Source organism: Rhinoraja longicauda, chromosome 6, assembly GCF_053455715.1.
Source record: "Rhinoraja longicauda isolate Sanriku21f chromosome 6, sRhiLon1.1, whole genome shotgun sequence".
NCBI lineage: Eukaryota > Metazoa > Chordata > Chondrichthyes > Rajiformes > Arhynchobatidae > Rhinoraja > Rhinoraja longicauda.
Window position 1 is genome coordinate 9,286,509 of NC_135958.1, and position 23,828 is coordinate 9,310,336.

General features: G+C 45.1%; 1 protein-coding gene across 1 annotated transcript in view; it reads left to right on the top strand.

Annotated features, from left to right (window-relative positions):
- n4bp1 (nedd4 binding protein 1) overlaps positions 1-6,791 on the top strand; it is a 30,370-nt gene extending 23,579 nt beyond the window's left edge. Inside the window, exons 6-7 of the mRNA XM_078400418.1 lie at positions 863-967; positions 3,714-6,791. Of these exons, the coding sequence (XP_078256544.1) occupies positions 863-967; positions 3,714-3,939 (331 nt within the window). The 3' untranslated portion in view covers positions 3,940-6,791. The remainder of the gene's footprint in view (positions 1-862; positions 968-3,713) is intronic.
- Positions 6,792-23,828: the final 17,037 nt, after the last annotated feature.

Genomic DNA, 23,828 nt, shown 5'->3' on the forward strand with positions numbered 1-23,828 from the left:
ATGGGTGATGTTTCGGGTCGAGACATCACCCATTCCTTCTCTCCAGAGATGCTGCCTGACCTGCTGAGTTGCTCCAGCAATTTGTGTCTACCATTGAGGATTAATTTTGTTTTCAAAACCTTAGAGGCATACGGTCTCAAATCCTCACTTAATGAAAGGATGCCTTTCTACCTATTTGTATCAATGTATCAACATATTGGGAAGTTCTAGAGGCGGAATGTGGATATTGCAGGTATTTTTCTAAAAAGCTTTTTGACTCAAAACCTTGCCGTGAATGAAACCTCTTTAGATAGGGTATTTCCATGGCATTATTGATTTTCAATATTAAACGTAAAAAAACACCAAGCATGATTCAGAATTGACTCATTTGCCTCGTGATAGGCAATGTGCGGATAATTGAAAGATTTTAAATATTTCCCCTCTCTATCTTCTAAAATGATATGACGGAAGCTAGATCAATTCTGGGACTTTTAAAATTGTGAATCTTCATATTTAAACCACGGATATTAGTCAATGATCTCTGGAAGGCACCACTTCTCATGTACCTTCCAGCAAGAGCAGCTGGATAGTAATTGTGAGCAGAAGCATTTAATTTCTGTGATTTAATTTCTCCCTGCTTTGCTCAGAATCAGTAGTTTAAATTGAGGACCACCCACCATTGCTTTCCTGAGGTTATGCAAGTTGAGCAAACCATCAGAATTGCACAGTTCATTAATCAATGCAAAATGATTTGGTGTGGTATCGCATGAAGTGTGGAGCATTTACCTAACTGTGCTAATTTACTGAAAATGGGCAAAAGCTTGGTTTTTAATACTGAATTGTCTTCTCTGGACAAGTGTAAAGTGTTTATTCTGTTTATTAGGTTACTACAGTATACATTTGTTGGAGACATATTCATGATACCTGATGATCCCCTTGGAAGGAACGGACCAAGACTGGACACCTTTCTGCAGGCAGGCATTTGCAGGTACTTCTCACCGAAAGGACTTTTGCCAGATGTTTGTGCTGTGGAAAGTGGTCCCGCAATCAGCATTTAAATTTCTTCTCAATTCAGATTTTATCATTGACTTTAGACTTTGACTTTAAAGGTACAGCGCGGAAACCAGCCCTTCGGCCCACCGATTCCACGCCGACCAGCGATCACCCATTCACTAATACTATCCTACACACTAGGGACAATTTACCATTTTACCGAGGTCAATTAACCCACGCACATTGCACATCGTTTTTGGAGTGTGGGAGAAAACCCAGCTGCAGTCGTATGCAGGGAGGACGTACAAACTGCACAGACAGCACCCATTGTTAGGATTGAACTTGGGTCGCTCGCGCTGCATGGCAGCTGCGGCACTGTGCTGCCCCAGACGTCGTATGTGCTTTTATGTTTTTAATTATTTTCTATTGAACGTATAGATTTTTGTTGGAGATACAGTTTCTTAAACTTCAGGCACATCCTGTGTCTTGCTGGAATAGTTTCTCCGACAGAGTAGGTAACATTAATTAGCTATTGATTAAAGTAGGAGTTGCAAGTAACATGGGTTTAAGTTTGACATCTGCACAGAACTAATTAGCTCCTTGCTGAAATGTTTTATCCTCCCTGGGCCAAAAGCTGCTCTAGGATTTGTGTTTATTATCTAGACTAGCGTTTCAATTCAGACTGTCCTTCGTCTGAAATGTTGAATGGAATTCTCATCTGCTTGTTCACAGAGAAGTGAAAGACCCTGTGGCAGGTTTTCCAAAGATGATAACGTTTAATTCCGTACAACATTAAACCACGGCAATTGTATTTCTGAAATTTACGGTGCTTTGTATCAATTGGGTTCTATTTCTCACGGAAGAGTGGAATCCTTTATTTAAGAAAAATATTCTGCTCCTTTCAGGCAAAACAAACATCACACTACATCACCTGCACAGCCCCTCCTCACCCCAATTACAAATGTGCACTACAGGCTGCCCTTACTTTGCCACAAAATGTGTGTTGAGAAATCGTAAAGGTATCGTGGTCTGAAGAAGGTTATTGGCCCAAATCCAGCATTTGTGTCTCTAAATCAGCATCTGCAGTTCCTACACAAGATATCACGGGTGTTGTGGATTGAGATGTATCCTGTGTTTCAATAAATCCTCCAAGTGGTTGTACATACCTGTATGGAAAGGCATTCACTGCACTGGAAATTTAAAGTCATTTTAGTGTTCAATCTCATTTTTAGCAGAAAGACAAAAGTAAAGTGCACTTTATCCCCTCGAATTTGTCATTTCAACATTTTATTCTCCAATAGGTGTTGCAGGAACTTCTATTCTGAGTTTAATTGCCTCTGTTCTTCAAACACAACACTCCATTTGCTCTTGCAACATCCAGGCTCCTGTGTAGCAAATAGCATTCTAGTGTGGTGCTGAATTCACAATGCAGTAAGTCACATTGCTGACGATTGATGAAAGATGCATCTGCCTTTATTAAAACTCTTAATTGCCAAGGCACCCATGTCTTGTACACTAGTCTCTGTCACAATGTCAGATGTGTGGCTTCATTTCATTCTTACTTTTAGACTTGGTCTTTCCCCGTAAGTGTTGGTTTTGCGGTCTTTCTGTGATTTCTTGGGCTTCATCAGGAATTAAATCATTTTGCCAGGGCCTGTTTATTTTGTTCTCCATTTAAACTGTTTCACCTTGTGTGCGCAGACCAGTACTAAACTCATTTCACCCATATTTTAACCTGGCAGTTAAATTATCAGTGGGCATGCGTCATTTTGTATTAACTGCTTCACCAATGCACAACATTTTACTTATTTCTACTAAGCCAATTAGTCGAGAAGAACGAGTGGTTGATGGCTCCTGATGGTACATACAATAATCCCATTCTCCTAGGTCATGGCGTTTCATAACCAGACTTCATCACTGAGATTTCTCCCATTTTATTTCCACTACTATGGGAGCAGCCCACACAGCTAATGAAGCCTTGGTCTCCACCAGGGATATCTTCAGTAAACATATCGCTCTATATCACAACTCGCTTGGTCTGACTCCAGCTATTCATCGTTTTAACTGCCACAGGTGCTGCCTTCAGTGCAACCCCTGATTCAGAATGTTGTTATTTACCAGTGGCTCCTTCTCTGTTTTAGCTATTTCACCCTGCTGCCTTGCATTCTTAGTTTCACAGACTGCTAATCAGCCCAGCAGGAGCTATCTCTGGGGTTGTTCACACCATCCATTCTATTCCGTGTTGATTCATTTAAGCCCACAATAATCGTATAAGCACCTGGCACTGACCATCACTACCACGAGAATGGTCTATATGTTCCCACCTTCTAATGCCCCACCATCAGTAACATGGAACCACATGTTCTCCAGCAATGTTGCCTGACCCACTGAGCTACTCCAGCACTTTGTCTTTTTTCCCTCTCAACCTTTCCTATCCATGTACCCATCCAAGTGTCTTCCAAATGCTGTTATAATACCTGCCTCAACTACCTGCTCTGACAGCTCGTTCCATTTCTCATTACCCTCGGAGTGAGAAAGTTGCCCCTCGGGTTCCTATGAAAAGTCCCCCTTGTCCTGTTTTTTTATTACCTTCATCTGGGTGAAATACTCTGTGCATTCACCCTATTTGTTCCCCTCATGATTTTATACACCTGGTGTGACGACATTACCTATTATGTAATGAACTGTACAGTTAGCCATTCTGAAAACTCAGCATCTTGACTTTTTTTCTTGCTTTTTAGGACTTTACTAAATATTGGAAATAATAAACTATTGGCACTACCAATCCTGGAGCAGCCTGTGATTCCTCCTTTGCGACCAAAACAGGAAACTGAACAACTGAAGCAGGAGTTGTTTAAGATCTTTCCCGAAGCCCACCAAAGAGAGAAAATAGATCGGATTCTCGCAGCTAACCCACTCATGAGGGACCCCAATGCCCTGTCAGCGATGGTGCTGGATCAAGAATAATCTGCCCTGTTTGCTTGTTGAAATGTTCATGTTAGAACATAATTATTTTTCCGGAATGAAAAATGGAATTTGACACCTAAACCATCGCGAGGCACCGTAATTGCTTGTCTCTGATCTGAAGCCGTAACTGGCTTTAGCAAAACAAAAAGGCTTTCTATTTCTGTTCAATGTCTGGAGACTGTCTGCGGATCAGAAGGAACTGTTATATATCACATGTTGAATTTACTTGTGGTCTCCATCTTGTTCTTGCCGTGGAGCAAATGCTGAGTCCGCAGTATTTGTGTCCGTTCCCTTAAGGAAACGTGAGAAGTAGGAATGGGATGTAGTCCATCATTTACACTGGTACCATGTTTCGCACTCTGCATTCCAAAAGTAAGAGCATGGATTTCTTGCTGAAAGAGGACTGTAGCATTATGTAGAGGCAGTTGCCTTACTGACGGCGCTGCTATGCCAGGCTCCTGCTGCCTGTCCCTGCCTTCTCTGCTGCTGCCCTCTACTAGGCTGGGAACGATGCTAACCTGCTGTGAACCACCTCTTGGGCCAGCATGGAGAGACCACCAGTGAGGGTAGCTGGAGGTGGGCAATGTCACTGCTCAGGGGATACAGTTCCTGCCTTGAGTGTTTGTCAAGACTCCCAAACCACCATCTGATGTAAGCTGTCGTTTCCTCTATGCGAGGCAGTACAGCTCTCTTCAGCCTGGAGATTCCTCTGTAATCTCTCTTGAGCAGTGCCGCCCCATTTACAAAACAGCTGGAGATGAGAGAGCACAGCATGTGCGCAGTCACTCAACAGCCCCTGTCAGTCCCCACCATTTACCTACACTCGCCTCTCCTTCCCACTGCCCTGAACTCCACATCTCAGCCCCGCACCCACCCCCCACCAAGCCCTGTGGCAATTCATCGCTGCATTGGTGCCAAGTTCCCAAGGTCCCAGTTCCCAATCTGAACAGACACTTGGGAGTGTTCAGAATGGAGGGCGATGAGTGTTATAATGTACCAGTGCTGTGTGGTGCAGCAGTGCGTGCGTGAGCTTCCCATATAACCTTTCATTATTTTTGTAAAATACAAAATCTCAGTACTCCATAAATTTGATTTCAGTAGTGTTAAAAATACTGGAAAACCTTTGGACAGGCCAGTGTATAAACTGGAAGATATTTTATTTATGCAAGAATGTGTAAATAGTATAAAAATTGTATATTTTTGACAAATTGGTGTAAATTTTGCAAAAGGTTCATGGCTTAGAGGACTGACTTATAACCTTTATGAAATTATATTTTGTCAAACCAAAACAAGTCTGTAAAACTAGCCGTAAGAATGAAACAAAATAACTTAAAATACTTCAGTTGATCACTTCTGAAACATCTGCAGTTTGATTAAAGTTTCGCTTTCATTTTGCGTATGTATGCTACTTTTTCTTAAACCAGTTATCCTGGTGTCAAATGACATTCCTGCATTACCATTGGGCAATGCAAAACTGGGGTCATCTGGGGGAAAAAAGACAAAGTGCTGGAGTAACTCTGGGTCAGGCAGTACACCTGGAATACGTGGAACCGTGGTGACCCTTCAGACTGATTGTCGGGAGAGGGAAGATAGCTGGAAGAGAGGAGGGGCAGGACAAGGTGTGGGGGGGGGTAATAGTTGAGAGAGGTATTTTTTGACAGGGTAATCAGAAAAGTGCTTCTTTACAACAGTAGACTTATCGCCAATGCCAGACACACCTGTGTGGCGTGGAGGCTTGCTGCTTGATCTCAGCTGCTCTAACTTTATGATTGTCGGCTCACATAAATACATTTCCTCCATTTTCTATACAAGGAGACCATATTCTCTATTCTACATTTTCCTTGAGCCCCATCCCCTTTGATGTCTCGTTCTCACACCTTACATTTCCCTGACTCTCTGAAGAAAGGTCTCGACCCGATACACCACCATTCCTTCAATCGAGAGATGCTGCCTGTCCTGCTGAGTTACTCCAGCATTTTGTGTCTATCTTCAATGAGTGGTGCAATAGATTGACTTCATCCAGAGTGCAATGAAGAAGGTGGTGGTGGTGGGAAGAGAAAACACTCAACTAAGAGTTTACTCTTTCTGTTCAGTATGTGCTTTTGTTAAGGCATCTCTTAAATTGTCATTTTAGAATTTCCAGAAGATTGGATTATCAGTACGTATGGATTTAATAATTTACGATGTTGGTTGTTTCTGTACAAATTTTTTATCATGTTACTACAATTTATCAGTTACAAAATCATTGTGGACATTTTTGACTACTGCTTAAAGTTTGAAGCCTTTCTCTGTAACTTAACCAGTAATGTATTTCCAGATATAAACTTTGGTTTTCCAGATTATTCATTGTTTATATGTTGATCTGATATTTAATTGGGGACCATTTTTATCTTATTTTTCAATGTGATCCATCATGTGGCCTCAGCACTGCAAGGGGTAAGCATTTTTAAATTTAGCAGCTCACAATTTGATTTTCTTTATTCAGTTCAATTTAGTTTATTGTCACATGTACCGAGGTAAAGTGAAAAACTTTTGCATGCTAACCAGTCGGCAGAAAGACAATACATGATTACAATCAATTAATTTACAGTGTACAGATACATGATTAGGGAATAAGGGAATAAGATCAGGTAAGGCCATTGACCATGGGGTTGTAAAGTATTAAAGAACGTTGTGGAGAACTGTAGGGATGGATGTGAGTGTGTAAGGGTCCAGCTACCAGTATTAAGAAGGATCTCGACCCGAAACATCACCCATTCTCTCCACAGATGCTGCCTGCCCTGCTCCTGCATTTTGTGTCTAGCTACAAGACAGCGATGGGCAATTTGGTGAACTGGGGCCACCAGCTGCAAAAGGACACCATTCAGGATTCCATAGGTGTGAGTGCGTTCACTCTGGAAGACATTCACATGGCAATCGATCCCTCTGAGAAACTCCCACCAGGTTCCCACCAACCGTGGATAACCTGGCGCAGTCTCAACAGACAGGCATGGGGAGGGGCAAATCGAACATGCAGAAGTGGGGATATACTGAAGATGCGGCAGACTGCAAGTGTGGACGGGGCTCCAGACTATGGAACATCTCCTGAGCTGTGACATGCTGCATGACACATGCACTGTAAAGGATCTTGCAGAGGACAACGATGTGGCACTAAAATGTGTTCGCTGTTGGCAAGCAGTTGTTTGATAAAAAGTGCGTTCACTTGGAATACCGTGTAGTGGTACACGTGTGTGTTGTGCTGGCCGAGGTGACCCTGGGTGGTCCACAGCAGCGGGGTGAGTGAGTGGATCGAGCGTAACCTGCAGCAGCTGGGCGCAGTGGCGATGCAAGGACCTGACCCATTTTTTAAATATCAAAAATCATTTATTCAATTGTGATACAAAATGTCTACAAATGGAAACAGTAACACACCATTGCCATAATACAAAATCACTAAATTATCTAAGACACTACATTTTCCAACTCTATGATGATGCTTCTTAAGGATACATTCCAGCCCAGCGGTCCTGGAAATCCCCCAGGGCACCTGTGGACAGCACGTTGTCCCTCTATAAAACCACCCGGGAGTGGATGTAATCCCGGAAAAGGCGCAGGCAGCCGGCTCGGGCAGAGCCCTCTTCCGCCTGGCACCGTGACTTGCGGATGGCCAGCTTGGCCAGGCCCAGGAGCAACCCAACCAGGACATCTTCAGCCCTACACTACTCGTACGCAAAGGGTGTCCAAAGATGGGGATGGTGGGTGTGAAGTGCAGCTAGAAGGCAATGAGCAGCCCCTTTAGATATCGGAACAGGGGCTGCAACCTCACACACCGCATAGATGTGGAACACCGACTCACCCAGCTCGCAAAAGTGGCTGGCGAGTCTGAACCAGGGTAGGAAACGAGTTGCACGGGGCTTTCCCAATCAAACCATCACCGCTCCATGTTCTCCAGGGATGTTGCCTGACCTGCTGAGTTTAGTTTAGTTTAGAGATACAGCGCGGAAACAGGCCCTTCGACCCACCGAGTCTGCACCGACCAGCGAGCCCCGACACACACGAGGGACAATTTTACACTTATACCAAGCCAATTAACCTACAAACCTATAGGAATTTGGAGTGTGGGAGGAAACCGAAGATCTTGGAGAAAACCCACGGAGGTCATGGGGAGAACGTACAGACAGTACCCTTAGTCAGGATCGAACCCGGGTCTCTGGTGCTGTAAGGCAGTGGCTCTACTGCTGTGCCAATGTGTCACCAAGTTACTGCAGCTCTTCGTATCTTCTATTGAACCCACATTGTGTGATTAAATGCAAACCAGCAGCTGCCTGCAAACTGGCACAAGCAGAATTGTTGTGAGATTGCTTTGATGTAGTTTAGCCATGGAGGTATTTGAAATATATCATTATGCAATCACTATGAATAATTTTCACACAAATATTAGAACTGTATTTTTGATAAATGGGAAGATTGAAATGCTGCTCTATTCCAATACTGTTGAGGTGTTAATAATATGCTTCAGAAACAAATCAACTAATTCGAAGCTTCACTTATTTAGAAGACTGAGGAGATTCAGTATGTCACCAAAATATATATATATATATTTATATGAGGCCACATAATGGATCACACACGTTGAACTTTTTTTCGTGTTTATTATATTGTTTACTGTACACTGTGTTGTGCTGCTGCAAGTAAGAATTTCATTGTTCTATTTCGGACATACAACAATAAAACACTCTTGACTCTTCACTTGACTGGTTGCATCAGGGCCTAGTTCAGCAACTCGAACGTCAAGAAATGAAGGAGTTTACAGAGAGTGGTGGACGCTGTCCAGTCCATCGCGGGTACTGACCTCCCCACCATTGAAGGTCCATCGCGAGTACTGACCCCATCATTGAAGGGATCTACAGGAGGCGCTTCCTAAAGAAGGCAGCTAATTCGCGAAAGACCCACTCCACCCTGTCCTTGCACTCATCTCGTTACCGCCATTAGGAAGAAGGTGCAGGAGCCTGAAAACTGTGACCTCCAGGTTAAAGAACAGCTTCTTCCCAGCAATCGTCTTGAACTCTACACAAAGCTAACCTCCACACTTGACAGCAGCAATGATCCAATATGAGTTTTATTTTAGTTGCGTTATGGACTTCAGTTTTGCACTATTATGCCCAAGAGCATTGTATTGCTGATTATTAATTTATTATGAATGAATCGATACTTTATTGTCGCATGTAACAAGTCACAGTGAAATTCTTTTGTCTTGCACACCCAAGGTATGCAAATAGTCGCCACATAAAGGGCGCCGACAAGGTTATAAAGTATTCCGCGCCAAGTCCTCCTTTGTTCTTCCCCCCCCACCCCCCCCAACAGTGGATCCCTCACGCAGGGTCCTCCTTTGATAATTTATTATTGTATGTTCGTTTGCATGTTATTGTTAGTAAGGGTGTGAGGGTTTGTGAGGAGAAGGCAGGAGAATGTGGTTGATAGGGAGATAGATCAGCCATGATTGAATGGCAGAGTAAACTTGATGGGCCGAATGGCCTAATTCTGCTCCTCAAACTTATGATTTTATTGTGTTAGAGGGCCTGAGAAGCTGCAGCAAGTAAGAATTTCATTGTTCTGTTGCCGGCACATTTGACAATTAATCATTCTTGAATCTTAAGTATTGTCAATCATGAAAATAATGTTTTAAAACTATTTCTCAACTATTGAATGACTATTCACAAAAGTGCATAGTCCATTTGGAAAACTCATTCTCTTAACAAGTATAAATTCTTGTGTAGGAAGGAACAGTAGATGCTGGTTTACACCGAAGATAGACACAAAGTGCTGGAGTAACTCAGCGGGTCAGGCAGCATCGCTGGAGAAAAGGAATAGGTGATGTTTTTGGTCGAGATCCTGCTTCAGACTGAGAGTCAGGGGAATGGGAAACGAGAGATATAGACGGTGATGTAGGGAGATATAGATCAAATGAATGTAAGAAAATAACTGCAGATGCTGGTACGTCAACCATTCCTTCTCTCCTGAGATGCTGCCTGACCTGCTGAGTTACTCCAGCATTTTGTGAATAGATCAAATGAATGAAAGATATGCAAAAAAGTAACGATGATAAAGGAAACAGGTCATTGTTAGCTTTGGGTTAAGTGAAATTAATTTCTTTATAAGGGGAAAGTTTCTTCTCTCCCAGCAGAGGGCAGTGTTTCACTAAGTTTCAACACTGGAGATCCGTACAGACAGTCCAGTAACCTTGGAAGCCTGGTTGTTTGGACTTGTAAACAAGATAAGTGTTTAAAATTCAGGGACATGCCCCATCATGCCTATGTAGCCTATAATTTGGAAACAGTTGCTAAATGATTTGTCTATTACTAAACAAACCAAATTTCTCAAAACAATCTTGGCGCTCAGGATTTGTAATTTAATGTGCAAGTCTGTTCACACTGGCTTGAAAGAGCTTTGGTGTTGTGGCTGAGATTATTGCTCAGCTTTGTTTTAAAGACAGGAGTAAGACAGGAGACAAGAGCTTAACTGCAAGCAAATGTAACTTCAGCATCCCCTCCCTTGAATTGAAAGAGCTGGCAGCATAGTGATTATGTTACAGGACCAGTAATTCAGAGGGATAAACACATGATTCAGAGTCATTAGTTCAAATCCTATCTCCCAGTACTTTTAATCAGGTAAAATGTTAAAGACAAAGCTAAGTAATCCTAAAAGCGATGAAGCAATTAAAACTCAGTCTCCTGTCCGCACTCATCGACGTCAGTGGGAACGGGAGAAGCAGTTCTATATCACTGCACCTTCAGCAGTGCTGGACTGGCAACACAGAGCAGAAGGCAATGTTAAAGTATTTGGAAGCTGCTTCTACTGGAAGTGCTGTGTGGATAAGGTGGCACAATGGTGCGGCGGTAGAGTTGCAGCCTCACAGCGCCAGAGACCCGGGTTCGATGCTGACTGTGGGAGCTGTCTGTGCGGAGTTTGTACGTTACCCCTATGACCATGTAGGTTTTTCCCAGGAGCTCCAGTTTCCTCCCACATTCCAAAGACATACAGGTCTCTAGTTTGTGTAGGAAGGAGTTGCAGATGCTGCCTTAAACCAAAGATAGACGCAAAAAGCGAGAGTAACTCAGCGGGAGTATAGGAGCAAAGAGGTCCTTCTACAGTTGTACCGGGCCCTGGTGAGACCGCACCTGGAGTACTGTGTGCAGTTTTGGTCTCCAAATTTGAGGAAGGATATTCTTGCTATGGAAGGCGTGCAGCGTAGGTTCACTAGGTTAATTCCCGGAATGGCGGGACTGTCGTATGTTGAAAGGCTGGAGCGATTGGGCTTGTACACACTGGAATTTAGAAGGATGAGGGGGGATCTTATTGAAACATATAAGATAATTAGGGGATTGGACACATTAGAGGCAGGAAACATGTTCCCAATGTTGGGGGAGTCCAGAACAAGGGGCCACAGTTTAAGAATAAGGGGTAGGCCATTTAGAACGGAGATGAGGAAGAACTTTTTCAGTCAGAGAGTGGTGAAGGTGTGGAATTCTCTGCCTCAGAAGGCAGTGGAGGCCAGTTCGTTGGATGCTTTCAAGAGAGAGCTGGATAGAGCTCTTAAGGATAGCGGAATGAGGGGGTATGGGGAGAAGGCAGGAACGGGGTACTGATTGAGAGTGATCAGCCATGATCGCATTGAATGGTGGTGCTGGCTCGAAGGGCTGAATGGCCTCCTCCTGCACCTATTGTCTATTGTCATCTCTGGAGAGAAGGAATGGGTGACGTTTTGGGTCGGTTCTGGACCCTTGAGATGGGTCTCGACCCGAAAAGTCACCCATTCCATCTCTCCAGAGATGCTGCCTGTCCCGCTGAGTTACTCCAGCTTTTTGTGTCTATTCCAGATCTCTAGGTTAATTGGCTTCTGTAAAATGCCCCTAATGTGTAGGATGCGAAACTGGAATGACATAGAATGAGTGGACAGGTGAGCGATTCTCAGTGCGGGCTGAAGGCCCTGTTTCCATGCTGTATCTCTAAACTAATACTAAACTAAACTCAGGAGCTGATCCCCTCTATTGTGCACTGATCACTGGAACAAAATGGAACTCCAATGACATCCGACAGTAAAGCTTGAAGACAGACACAAAATGCTGGAGTAACTCAGCGGGACAGGCAGCATCTCTGGAGAGGTGGAATGGGTAGCGTTTCGGTTGGGATTCCTCAGAAATCTGAAACGGCACCCATTCCTTTTCTCCAGAGATGCTGCCGCTGAGTTGCTCCAGCACTTTGTATCTATCTTCAGTATAAACCAGCATCCGTCCTATGCCGTAATGCTGAAGACTTGGATATGGCCACACCCTGAGCCACCTCACTGCAAAATTGCTGCTGCACCCGACTGTGTGGAAATTGTTCAGGGAATGTTCGCCCGCAAGGCAGCATAAATTTGATTTAATTACTGCCCTAGAGCAATCCATTTGCAAAATGATGGAAGGTGGCAAATAATATTGGAGATAAATATAAATCAAGTCAAAATCAAGTACAACTGGTAGAGCAAAGGGGAAGATACAGAGTGCAGAATATAGCTCTCGGCATTGTAGCGCATCAGTTCCAGAGGCAGTCCTCAAGGGGTAGAGGTGAATCGGGCAGTACCCTAGCTTATGGATGGACTGTTCAGAAGCCTGATAACAGAGGGGAGGAAGCTGTTCCTGAGTCTGGTGGTGCGCGCTTTCAGGCTTCTGTACATTCTGCCCGACGGGAGTGTGGAGAAGAGGGAATGACCAGGGTGGGGCAAGTCTTACTGTCTCAGTGATTATGTGGGTTGCTTTTCCGCAGTACTTTAAGAGGCAGCACGGTGGTGCAGCGGTAGAGTTGCTGCCTTACAGCATGAGAGGCCCGGGTTCGATCCGGACTGCAGCTACTGTCTGTACGGAGTTTGTACGTTCTCCCTGCGACCTGCGGGGGTTTTCCCAGGGTGCTCAGGTTTCCTCCCACACTCCAAAGACGTGCAGATTTGTAGGTTAATCGGTTTTGGTAAAAATTGTAAATTGTCCCTAGTGTGTGTAGGATGGTGCTAGTGTATGGAAATCACTGATCGGCGTGGACTCAGTGGGCCGTGGTGCCTGTTTCCACACTGTACCTCTAAACGAAACATGAAGTGCAGAGATGGAGCATTTAGCAGTTATGAGGGGCATAGATAGGATCTTATAGAAACATACAAATTTCTTAAGGGATTGGACAGGCTAGATGCAGGAAAAATGTTCCCAATGTTGGGGGAGTCCACAACCAGGGGTCACAGTTTAAGAATAAGGGGTAGGCCATTTAGGACTGAGATGAGGAATAACTTTTTCAGCCAGAGATTTATGAATCTGTGGAATTTTCAGCCACAGAAGGCAGTGGAGGCCAATTCACTGGATGTATTCAAGAGAGAGTTAGGTGGAGCTCTTAGGGCTAACAGAATCAAGGGATATGGGGAGAAAGCAGGAACGGGGCACTGATTTTGGATCACATGATCACATTGAAAAGGGCCGAATGGCCTACTCCTGCACCTTTTGTCTGTGTTTCTACGTAGACAGTGAAGAATCATTTCTGCTTAGCAAACATGTGTATCACTAAAAGGCTCAGGTTTAACATTGGGGGGAGGGGGAGAGGATGGAGTACAGACTGCAGCATAATCTGCTTCACCCAGAGTGTTGTTGAAGTGTGGATGCACAGCCTGAGGGTGAGGTGGAGGCAGGCACTCTCACTGAACGAGTATCTGGTTGACCACTGGTTGACCACTTGAAATACACCGTAGTATAGAAAGCTACGGACTGAGTGACCTTAATGGCTGCTGGGAGGCCGGTCATGGTGGGGTGAAGGGCTTGTTGTCGTGCTGTACGACTCCATGACTCTGCAAAGCTGCAAAGTTGAAATGGACAATTTGCCACCAGGTGCCGGAGGTCAGACGGGCCCATGGTGGATGTGCTGGAGGTCAGACGGGCCCATGGTGGATGTGCTGGAGGTCATACAGGCCCGTGGTGGATGTGCTGGAGGTCACGCAGGCCCATGGTGGATGTGCTGGAGGTCAGACGGGCCCATGGTGGATGTGCTGGAGGTCAGACGGGCCCATGGTGGATGTGCTGGAGGTCAGACGGGCCCATGGTGGATGTGCTGGAGGTCAGACGGGCCCATGGTGGATGTGCTGGAGGTCAGACGGGCCCATGGTGGATGTGCTGGAGGTCAGACGGGCCCATGGTGGATGCGCTGGAGGTCAGACGGGCCCATGGTGGATGCGCTGGAGGTCAGTTGGGCCTGTAATAGATGTGCTGGAGGTCACACAGGCCCGTGGTGGATGTGCTGGAGGTCGCTCCAGGACGGGCCGCCGAGAAGAAAGAGGGGCTCGGAGTGGGGGGGGGGGGGGGGGGGGGGGGCACCGAGAGAACAAAGAGGGACCCAGCGTGGGGGGGGGGGCACTGAGGGGCCTGGAGTGCTGGTGGGGGGGAGAACGCCGAGAACAAAGAGGGACCCGGAGTGGGGGGGGCACTTAGGGGCCCGGAGTGCTGGGGGGGAGAACGCCGAGAACAAAGAGGGACCCGGAGTGGGGGGGGGTTGCAAGAACAAAGAGAGGCCATTGGAGACTACATTGAAGACTGTTACTTTGTCAGCGCCCGATACATGGCCACTCTTTGCGTGCTTTGTGTACGGTACACAAAACTAACAATTTCACTACGATAATAATGTATCAATCAATCAAAAGTTACTCAAGGGCAATTAGCGATTCACTGCCAGTTTTGCATCTTTGTATCTGATGGAAGAATGAGGTCATAAGCGATAGGAGCAGAATTAGGCTATTCGGCCCATCGAGTCTTTTCCGCCATTCAATCATGGCTGAACTATCTCTCCTTCCTAACCCCGTTCTCCTGCCTTCTCCCCATAATCCCCTGACATCCGCACTGATCAAGAATCCATCTATCTCTGCCTTTAAATATATCCACTGACTTGGCCTCCACAGCCGTCTGTGGCAAATGAAGCAGTTTCCATGTTGGAAAAATTGGGATGCAGGCAATAATCTCCCCACTGTAGACTTGCTCATCACCTCTGCCTCTCGTGACGGACACAGACGAAGGGGAATGGTGGTAGGGAATTCTGGAAACCCACAGCCTGCCTTCACTCACCACCTGTGCGATGTGAAACGGGGATAATGTTTCTTGTTTCAAACTCGAGCCGAGCCAAAATATTTCCAGCTTAACATTGCCAATGCAGTCCGAGTGGATATCCACCAGAAATATCAGCGTTGCTTCAAATTGCATGTGGGTGGGAGTGGAGAGAGTTTCTTGACAACTGTGTACATTCACTTCGCCTTTGGCTGTGTTTAGTTTTTAATTGCAAAACAGCCAAGCTGCTCCCAATCAACTTAATAAACACCAACCAGTCCCCGGTGTTCAACTTCATGTGAACACATTTGCTGCTGTTTACATGAAAAAAAACGACAACTTTCTGCCTGCAGAATATAAGTTTTCTGTGCCTGTAAAATAAACCTAATTTGCCACCGATGAGAATTGTATATTTGTTTCAGCTGCGTTGAGCTGAACAGGAACTTGTGCTTGGGTTTGTCTTGTGTTCCGTGAGGAAGCCAATGGGTGTGGCACTAAAGGAAAACCTCACAGCGCTCTGATGTAATGGAATTTCACAAGGCATCCGAGTCAACGGGAAACAAACTAAGAGGATTGAGAAATTGTTTGAGAGCAAAGTTTAGAGTGGTTTAGTTTAGTTTAGTTATGTTTATTGTCACGTGTACCAAGGTGCAATGAAAGGCTTTTTTGTTGCGTGCTATCCAGTCAGCAGAAAGACAACACATGATTACAATCGGGCCGTCCACAGTGTACAGATACATGATAAATGGAATCGCATAGTGCAAGATAAAGTCCAGTAAAATCCGATTAAAGATAGTCCAATGGTCTCCAATGAGGTGGATGGAAAGTCAGGACTGCTCTCTGGTTGTGGTAGGATGGTTCAGTTGCCTGATAACAGCTGGGAAGAAACTGTCCCCGAATCTGGAGGTGTGCGTTTAAACACTTCTGTACCTCTTGCCTGATGGGAGAGGGGAGAAGAGGGAGTGTCTCGGGTGCGACTCATCCTTGATGATGCTGCTGGCCTTGCCGAGGCAGCGTGAGGTGCAAATGGAGTCAATGGAAGGGAGGATGGTTTTGTGTGACGGTCTAGGCTGCGTCCACAATTCGCTGCAATTTCTTGCGGTCTTGGATGGAGCTGTTCCCAAACTATGCCGGGATGCATCCTGATAAACTGCTATCTACGGCGCATCTGTAGAAGAAGCAGAGAAGCCCTGAAACATGTAAGACCACATTGTTATAGGAAAGCGTGAACTCAGCATCTCTGGCGTACATGGATAGGTGATGTTTTGGGTTGGGTCTGAAGAGGGTCTTCATGAAACGTCATCTGTCCATATTCTCCAGAGATGCTGCCTGACCCACTGAGTTACTCCAGCACTTTGTGTCGGCTTACTACCAGCTCTACTGTGTCCCTCTGGACTACACGAGCAACATTATACTGCTCTGCCAAGCTCGAGCTTGTAACTGGCAACAGAAGTAAGTGCTGTACAAAGTGCCTCTTCTATTGCATTGAGCTTTCAGTGTTACTGGAAGAGGAGATCTTTCCTGAAATGAATCATATTGACAAAAGAAAATCAAAAATGTACTCGTACAATAAACATTCAGTTTACCAGTATGCTGCCTCTATTAAAACATATTAACTATAAAGAGAGATTGGACATACGTGGGGTGTCTTCTTTGGAGCGCTAGAAGTTGAGGGGCTACCTGATAGAAGTGTATACAATTATAAGAAGCATAGATAGGGTAGACAGTCAGAACCTTTCTCCCTGGATGGAGATGTCAAAGACTAGAGGGCATAGCTTTAAGGTGAAAGAGGCAAATTTAAAAAATAGATGTGCAGGGGAAGTGTTTTACATTGAGGGTGGTGGGTGCCTGGAACGTGCTGCCAGGGGTGGTGGTGGTGGTGGTGGCAGATATGGTAGTGGTGTTTTAAGAGGCTTTTAGATACCATACCATACCATACACATACAGCCGGAAACAGGCCTTTTCGGCCCACCAAGTCCGTGCCGCCCAGTGATCCCCGTACATTAACACTATCCTACACACACTAGGGACAATTTTTACATTTACCCAGCCAATTAACCTACATACCTGTACGTCTTTGGAGTGTGGGAGGAAACCGAAGATCTCGGAGAAAACCCACGCAGGTCACGGGGAGAACGTACAAACTCCTTACAGTGCAGCACCCGTAGTCAGGATCGAACCTGAGTCTCCGGCGCTGCATTCGCTGTAAAGCAGCAACTCTACCGCTGCGCTACCGTGCATGGATATGCAGGGAACGGACAGACATGGATCATGTGCTGGCAGATGAGATTAATTATCTTGGAGTCGTGTACGGCACAGACATTGTGGGCCGAAGGGCCTGTTCTTGTGCTGTACCTTTCTACATTCTATGTCTATGTTTAATGTGCACGTTTAGTCCCAGGGTTTAGAATGATATCACAGTAAAAAAAATAGGTTCTCTTCCCAAGAGGATTCACTTCAGACTGTAGAGATACAGGCCCTTTGGCCCACCGAGTCTGTGCCGACCCAGCGATCACCCCGCACACTCCTACACACATTAGGGACAATTTTTATCGAAGCCAATTAACCTACAAACTTGCACGTCTCTGGAATGTGGGAGGAAAATGGAGCATCTGGCGAAAACGAACGCAGGTCACGGGGAGAACGTACAAACTCCGTACGGACAGCACCCGTAGTGAGGATCAAACCTGGGTCTGTGGCGCTGTGAGGCAGCAACTCTACCGCTGTGCCACCGTGCCGCCCTGAAGGATCTTGAAATGAACTTAATAGCTCCTTCATTTGCAATTTGACATCGCAGAGAAGCAGGGAGTACTAGGGTCTGGAAAATTCAAGAAGTTGAACACAAAACATGCTGATTGCTTGTGAGAATTGGTTCAGGAGGAAAAATTTGTTTGGATGTCTTTCCATGTGGGAATACATGTTTATTTTCCTTTCTGAAAGCTCGTTTAGAAAATATTTCATTAAACTTCAACAGCCAATTATATTATGTAAACATGAAGAACTGGTTTTAAATGGTCTAGAAATATTTCGCCAGACTTTGAAAATGAAACGTGAACCTTTCCGAAAAATCACTTGAAAATAATCGGATAAAAAGCGGCAATAAATAAAAATAAAAGTTCCTCATAGATCAAATAGGAGTTAGAAATAGTAATTATGTATCAAATGTTATCAAGTATTAAGATTGAGGTGACTGTCACACAATGTGCTTCAAATTGACGGAATGGAATATACGTTGACATAAATTACACAAGAGTTTAAATAGAATTCCCTCACGAAAATCCTATTCAATTGGGAACTGTTTGTTCCTGTAGATTGTGCAGTTGTCTTATTTGAGGAAGGTGAGAGAGGGGGATCTGGCAATAATACCTCGGTCAGCATTATATCTGTCGGTGGAAGTTAACAACATTTATATTTCAGTGTAGAACATTTTTCAGCTGATGCAAGAGAAGTGGTAAAGTAATGTCACTCCAACCACATTAACTTGTATACACTGGAATTTAGAAGGACGAGAGGAGATCTTATCGAAACGTATAAGATTATTAAGGGGTTGGACACGTTAGAGGCAGGAAACATGTTCCCAAATTTTGGGGGAGACCAGAACAAGGGGCCACAGTTTAAGAATAAGGGGTAGGCCATTTAGAACTGAGATGAGGAAAAACCTTTTCAGTCAGAGAGTTGTGAATCTGTGGAATTCTCTGCCTCAGAAGGCAGTGGAGGCCAATTCTCTGAATGCATTCAAGAGAGAGCTAGATAGAGCTCTTAAGGATGGCGGAGTCAGGGGGTATGGGGAGAAGGCAGGAACGGGGTACTGATTGAGAATGATCAGCCATGATCACATTGAATGGCGGTGCTGGCTCGAAGGGCCGAATGGCCTCCTCCTGCACCTATTGTCTATTGTCTAACTTGTGTGAAGAGGTAATGTAAGTAGTGAACCTAGCTGGAAAGTGAGAGGGATGAAGTTTGAAGGAGATGTGCGGGGGAGGTTTTTTATACAGGGTGGTGAGTGCCTGGAATCTGCTGCTGGGGATGGTGGTTGAAGCAAGTATGATAGTGGCATGTAATAGACCTTTGGATAGGCATGGCGGCACGGTGGCACAGCAGTAGAGTTACTGCCTTACAGTTCTTACAGCACCACAGACCCGGGTTCCATCCTGGTTACAGGTGCTTATCTGTACGGAGTTTGTACGTTCTCCCTGTAACCTGTGTGAGTTTTCTCTGAGAACTTTAGTTTCCTTCCACATTCCAAAGATGTACAGGTTTGCAGTTTGGTGTGAATGTAAATAATTGCCCCTGGTGTAGGATGGTGTTAATGTGCAGGGATCGCTGGTCAATGCAGACTCAGTGGGCCGAAGGGCCTGTTTCCACGCTGCATCTCTATATTAAATTAAACTATAGGGATATGGATATGTAGGGATATGGGTTATGTGCAGGTAGATAAGTGACATCATAAATTCATAAGTTCTAGGAGCAGCATTGGGCCATTCAGCCCATCAAGTTTACCCCGGCATTCAATCATGGCTGATCTAAGTTTCCCTCTCAACCCCATTCTCCTGCCTTCTCCCCGTAACCGCTGACACCCATACTAATCAAGAATCTGTCAATCTCCGTCTTAAAAATATTCCTTAACTTGGCCATCACCGCGGGCCATGTTGGCACAGACATTGTTGGCCAATGGGCCTGTTCTTGTGCTGAAAGGTCATAAGGGCATAAGTGATAGGAGTAGAATTAGGCCATTCGGCCCATCAAGTCTACTCTGCCATTCAATCATGGCTGACCTATCTCTCCCTCCTAACCCTATTCTCCTGCCTTCTCCCCATGGAATGTCTGTCTGCATGATGTATCTGTGAACGCCGAGAAAATATTTGATACCCTTCTAAATGACCAATTTGAAGTTCATAAAGTTGAAAGCAACTTTTGTCCGAGGTGGGAAATGAGCTGAGTAATATCAGGGAAATGTGACTGGACTAATACTGGTAGGTTGTGGCTAATGATGTTCTTCAAGTCTCTGTGTTGGACTGCAACTATTCATCATATTGGTAAACAATGTAAATGAGAGGACTGAACGTAGACACCAGTTTACCAAAGAGCCAAAGACCGCTGCAATGTAATCTGTTTAAATGGAAGCATAAAATTACAGTGAAGGGGCAAATGATGAAATGTGGCAGATACATTTCAGAGTTTCCAATGAGTTTTATCACCTTGAAACCTATAACCTCCCGAACGTGTCCTTTCTATGTGTGTACCTAGGAGCAGAGACCTTGTGTGAAATTGAGAGTACAGTCCAGAGTTCACTAAAATATATAATGGACAAGTGCACCAAATATCTACAAAACGATTCAAAGCCTGCTGATGTTTATCATTTAGGAGTCTAGAGAAGCAGGAAATACCAGAGCTATAAAAAAACGCTGGTTAGAGCACTCCCAGAGAACACAAAGTTAGCTTGTAGTCCCTGCTCCAAGGAAGATTGAGTGGCAATCTGTATGGCAGTCTGAAGGAGGAATGAGAAGAGAAGAAAGACTTCAGTCTGAAGAAGGGTCTCGGCCCGAAACGTCACCCATTCCTTCTCTCCAGAGATGCTGCCTGTCCCGCTGAGTTACTCCAGCGTTTTCTGTCTATCTTCGGTTTAATCCAGCATCTGCAGTTCCTTCTTACACATTGAGTGGCAATCTTATTGGGTGTCAGGATATTAAGCGGAAGTTCCAGGGTCGATGCAGAGAGAGCAACCGTGCTGGGGGATGAATCTGGGATTTGTGGGCATGGTGTAAAAAACTGACTGGCGATCTCAGCTTAGTTTAGTGTAGTTTATTGTAGTCACATGTACCGAGAGACAGTGAAAAGCTTTGTTTAGTGTGATATCCAGGCTGATCATACCATGAGCACAATCTTACACCAGTATAAGAGTGGAGTGATTTGTTCAGCAAATCCACTTCCAGTACCGCACACAAAGCATCATAGAGTGATACAGCGTGGAAACAGGCCCTTCGGCCCAACTTGCCCTCGCGGCCAACACGTCCCATCTACACGAGTCCCACCTGCCTACATTTGGCGCATAGCCCTCTAAACCTGTCTATCCATGTACCTGTCTAAATGTTTCTCAAACTTTACAATAGTACTTACCTCAATGCTACCTCTTCCAGCAGCTCGTTCCGTACACCCACCACCTTTTGTGTGAAAACTTGTCCCTCCGGTTCCTATTAAACCGCCCCTTCCCCTGACATCAGTCTGAAGAAGGATCTCGTCCCGAAACGTCGCCCACCCCTTCTCTCCTGAGATGCTTCTGTGTTCCTGTAACCCTTCCTAAATTATGATTATTCCGGTGTGCTGGAATATTCCCAGCAGGGTGTGTTCAGTCTCTAGGTCTTTGTCCCTCTGTTGATAATTAAACATAATTCCGATTCAGGAATAATATCCTTACATAATACAACTTTTAACCCCCTGCTGCTAGTTAGATTGAAACTGTTGTTCATCTAGATTGCTTCCCATAGAGCTACTTCAGCCAACATTTTGCTTCTAACAAATTGTCCTTGTTTGTGGTATAATTTTTTGTTGTTTTGGAGTTTTAAAAGTTGTTTATGAAAATCGCTAAATTGTGGCGCCTGGCAAGAATTTAATGAAACAGACTTGGTAACTATAGTTTTGCAATTGCTTTCTTCTTCTGCAATTATGCTGTCGAAAATGAAGGAGAGAGGCTGCAACAATCCCAGTCAACCATTGTCGATTTGTAGAAAGGAGTAGTTTGAAACAACAAAAAAGATTGATTGAAAGGCACGGCTTGGAAACAGGCCCTTCAGCCCACCTGAAGTCCACTCTGACCATCGATCGCCCGTTCACACTAGTTGTATGTTATCCCACTTTCACATCCACTCCCGACACACAAAGGGGCAATCTACAAAGGCCAATTGACCCAGAAACCCACACTTCCTTTAAGATGTGGGAGGAATCCAGAGCACCCGCAAGAAACTCAGGCGATCACAGGAAGGACATGCAAACAATGAAGTACACGAGCTCAGGGTCGAACTGTGAGGTAGCAGCTCTACCGGCATATCAGAAAAAAATATTTTTTGCTAAGTTAGTACCTCAGGAAGTAACTTCTTCCTATCGGAAGCAATCCTGTTACCTTAAATAGTGCCTTCCACAGTGTAGAAGGCCTCAAAGCACTTTAAAGTGCATTAGGAGCTTTTCAGTTCTGCTCTTTACTGTAATGTGGGTGAAAGGTATAAATATAAGGATATCTTGAATCAATAGGAAATTCCAGTTTCAGTTAGCTATTGTCTGCAGTGAGCAATAGGAGGAAACAACTTAGCAGCAGATATGTCATTGCCATTTCCAACTCCCTTGGCTTCCTGCATGATTACTGAAGCATGTGCAATGTATAGAGGTCACAGCAAGATAAAATATCAGCTGTAATGGCTTTACCCCAACACCATGTTAGACGAATACTCATGCAGCACTCACAGCGGTGCGGCAGGCTGGGTGCAGTCTCAGGGAACTAGGGAGCTAGCTTCCATCCTGACCTTGCACCCTCTCCCCGTGACTATGAGGATTAGCCCAGTGGTGCTCATATTCCCTCTCACATCCTGAAGATGTGCAGGTCGGATTTTTTTGGCGACCAAATCTCCCTCGGTAAAGGCTGGATCGTGGAAGAATAAAGAGGGAACTGACGGCGAAGTGAGTGAGAACCGGTCACAGGGAAGCAAGCCGGGTATTGGGATTGCTGTGAGGGCTAGTATATACTCAATGGGCCAAATGGCACCCTAATTCATGATAAAATAAGAGAAATAAATATGAAAAAGTATGTGCGTGGTGAGAACTGATTAATTCGACAAAACCTGCAGCACGCCAGTGGAGTTGCTGCCTCACAGCGCCAGAGACCAGGGTTCGATCCTGACCTTGGGTGCTGTCTGGGCGGTACGGTGGCGCAGCGGTAGAGTTGCTGCCTTACAGCGAATGCAGCGCCGGAGACTCAGGTTCGATCCTGACTACGGGCGCCGTCTGTACGGAGTTTGTACCTTCTCCCCATGACCTGCGTGGGTTTTCTCCGAGATCTTCGGTTTCCTCCCACACTCCAAAGACATACAGGTATGTAGGTTAATTGACTGGGTAAATGTAAAAATTCTCCCTAGTGTGTGTAGGATAGTGTTAATGTGTGGGGATCGCTGGACGGCGCGGACTCGGTGGGCCGAAGGGCCTGTTTCCGCGCTGTATCTCTAAAAAGAAATCTAAACTCAAAGACATGCAGGTTTGTCGGTTAATTGGCCTCCCTAAATAAGGATATCTTGAATCAATAGGATCAAAATACAAAGTACTGGAGGAGCTCAGTGAGTCAGGTAGCACCGGGCATTGGGGTGGAAGGGCATGGGAACGAAAGAGGGGCCGGGGGGCTATTACTTAAAGTTGGAAAATTCAACATTCATGCCATTGGGTTGTAAGCTATCCACGCAGAATATGAGATGCTGTTCCTCTAGTGTGTGTGTGTGGCCTCACCCTGGCCATGCATGAAGTCCAGGCCTCCAGATAATTGGACAAACTCAAGAGAGAGTTAGATAGAGCTCTTAGTGATATGGGGTATGGGGAGAGGGTAGGGGGTATGGGGAGAGCGCAGGAACGGGGTACTGATTGAGGATGATCAGCCATGATCACATTGAATGGCGGTGCTGGCTCGGAGGGCCGAATGGCCTCCTCCTGAACCTATTGTCTATTGTCTATTGTCAAAAGGGTTATTTCAAAAGTTCATAAGATATAGAAGCAGAATTAGATCATTCAGCCCATCACATCTTCTCCACCATTCAATCATGGCTGATCTAT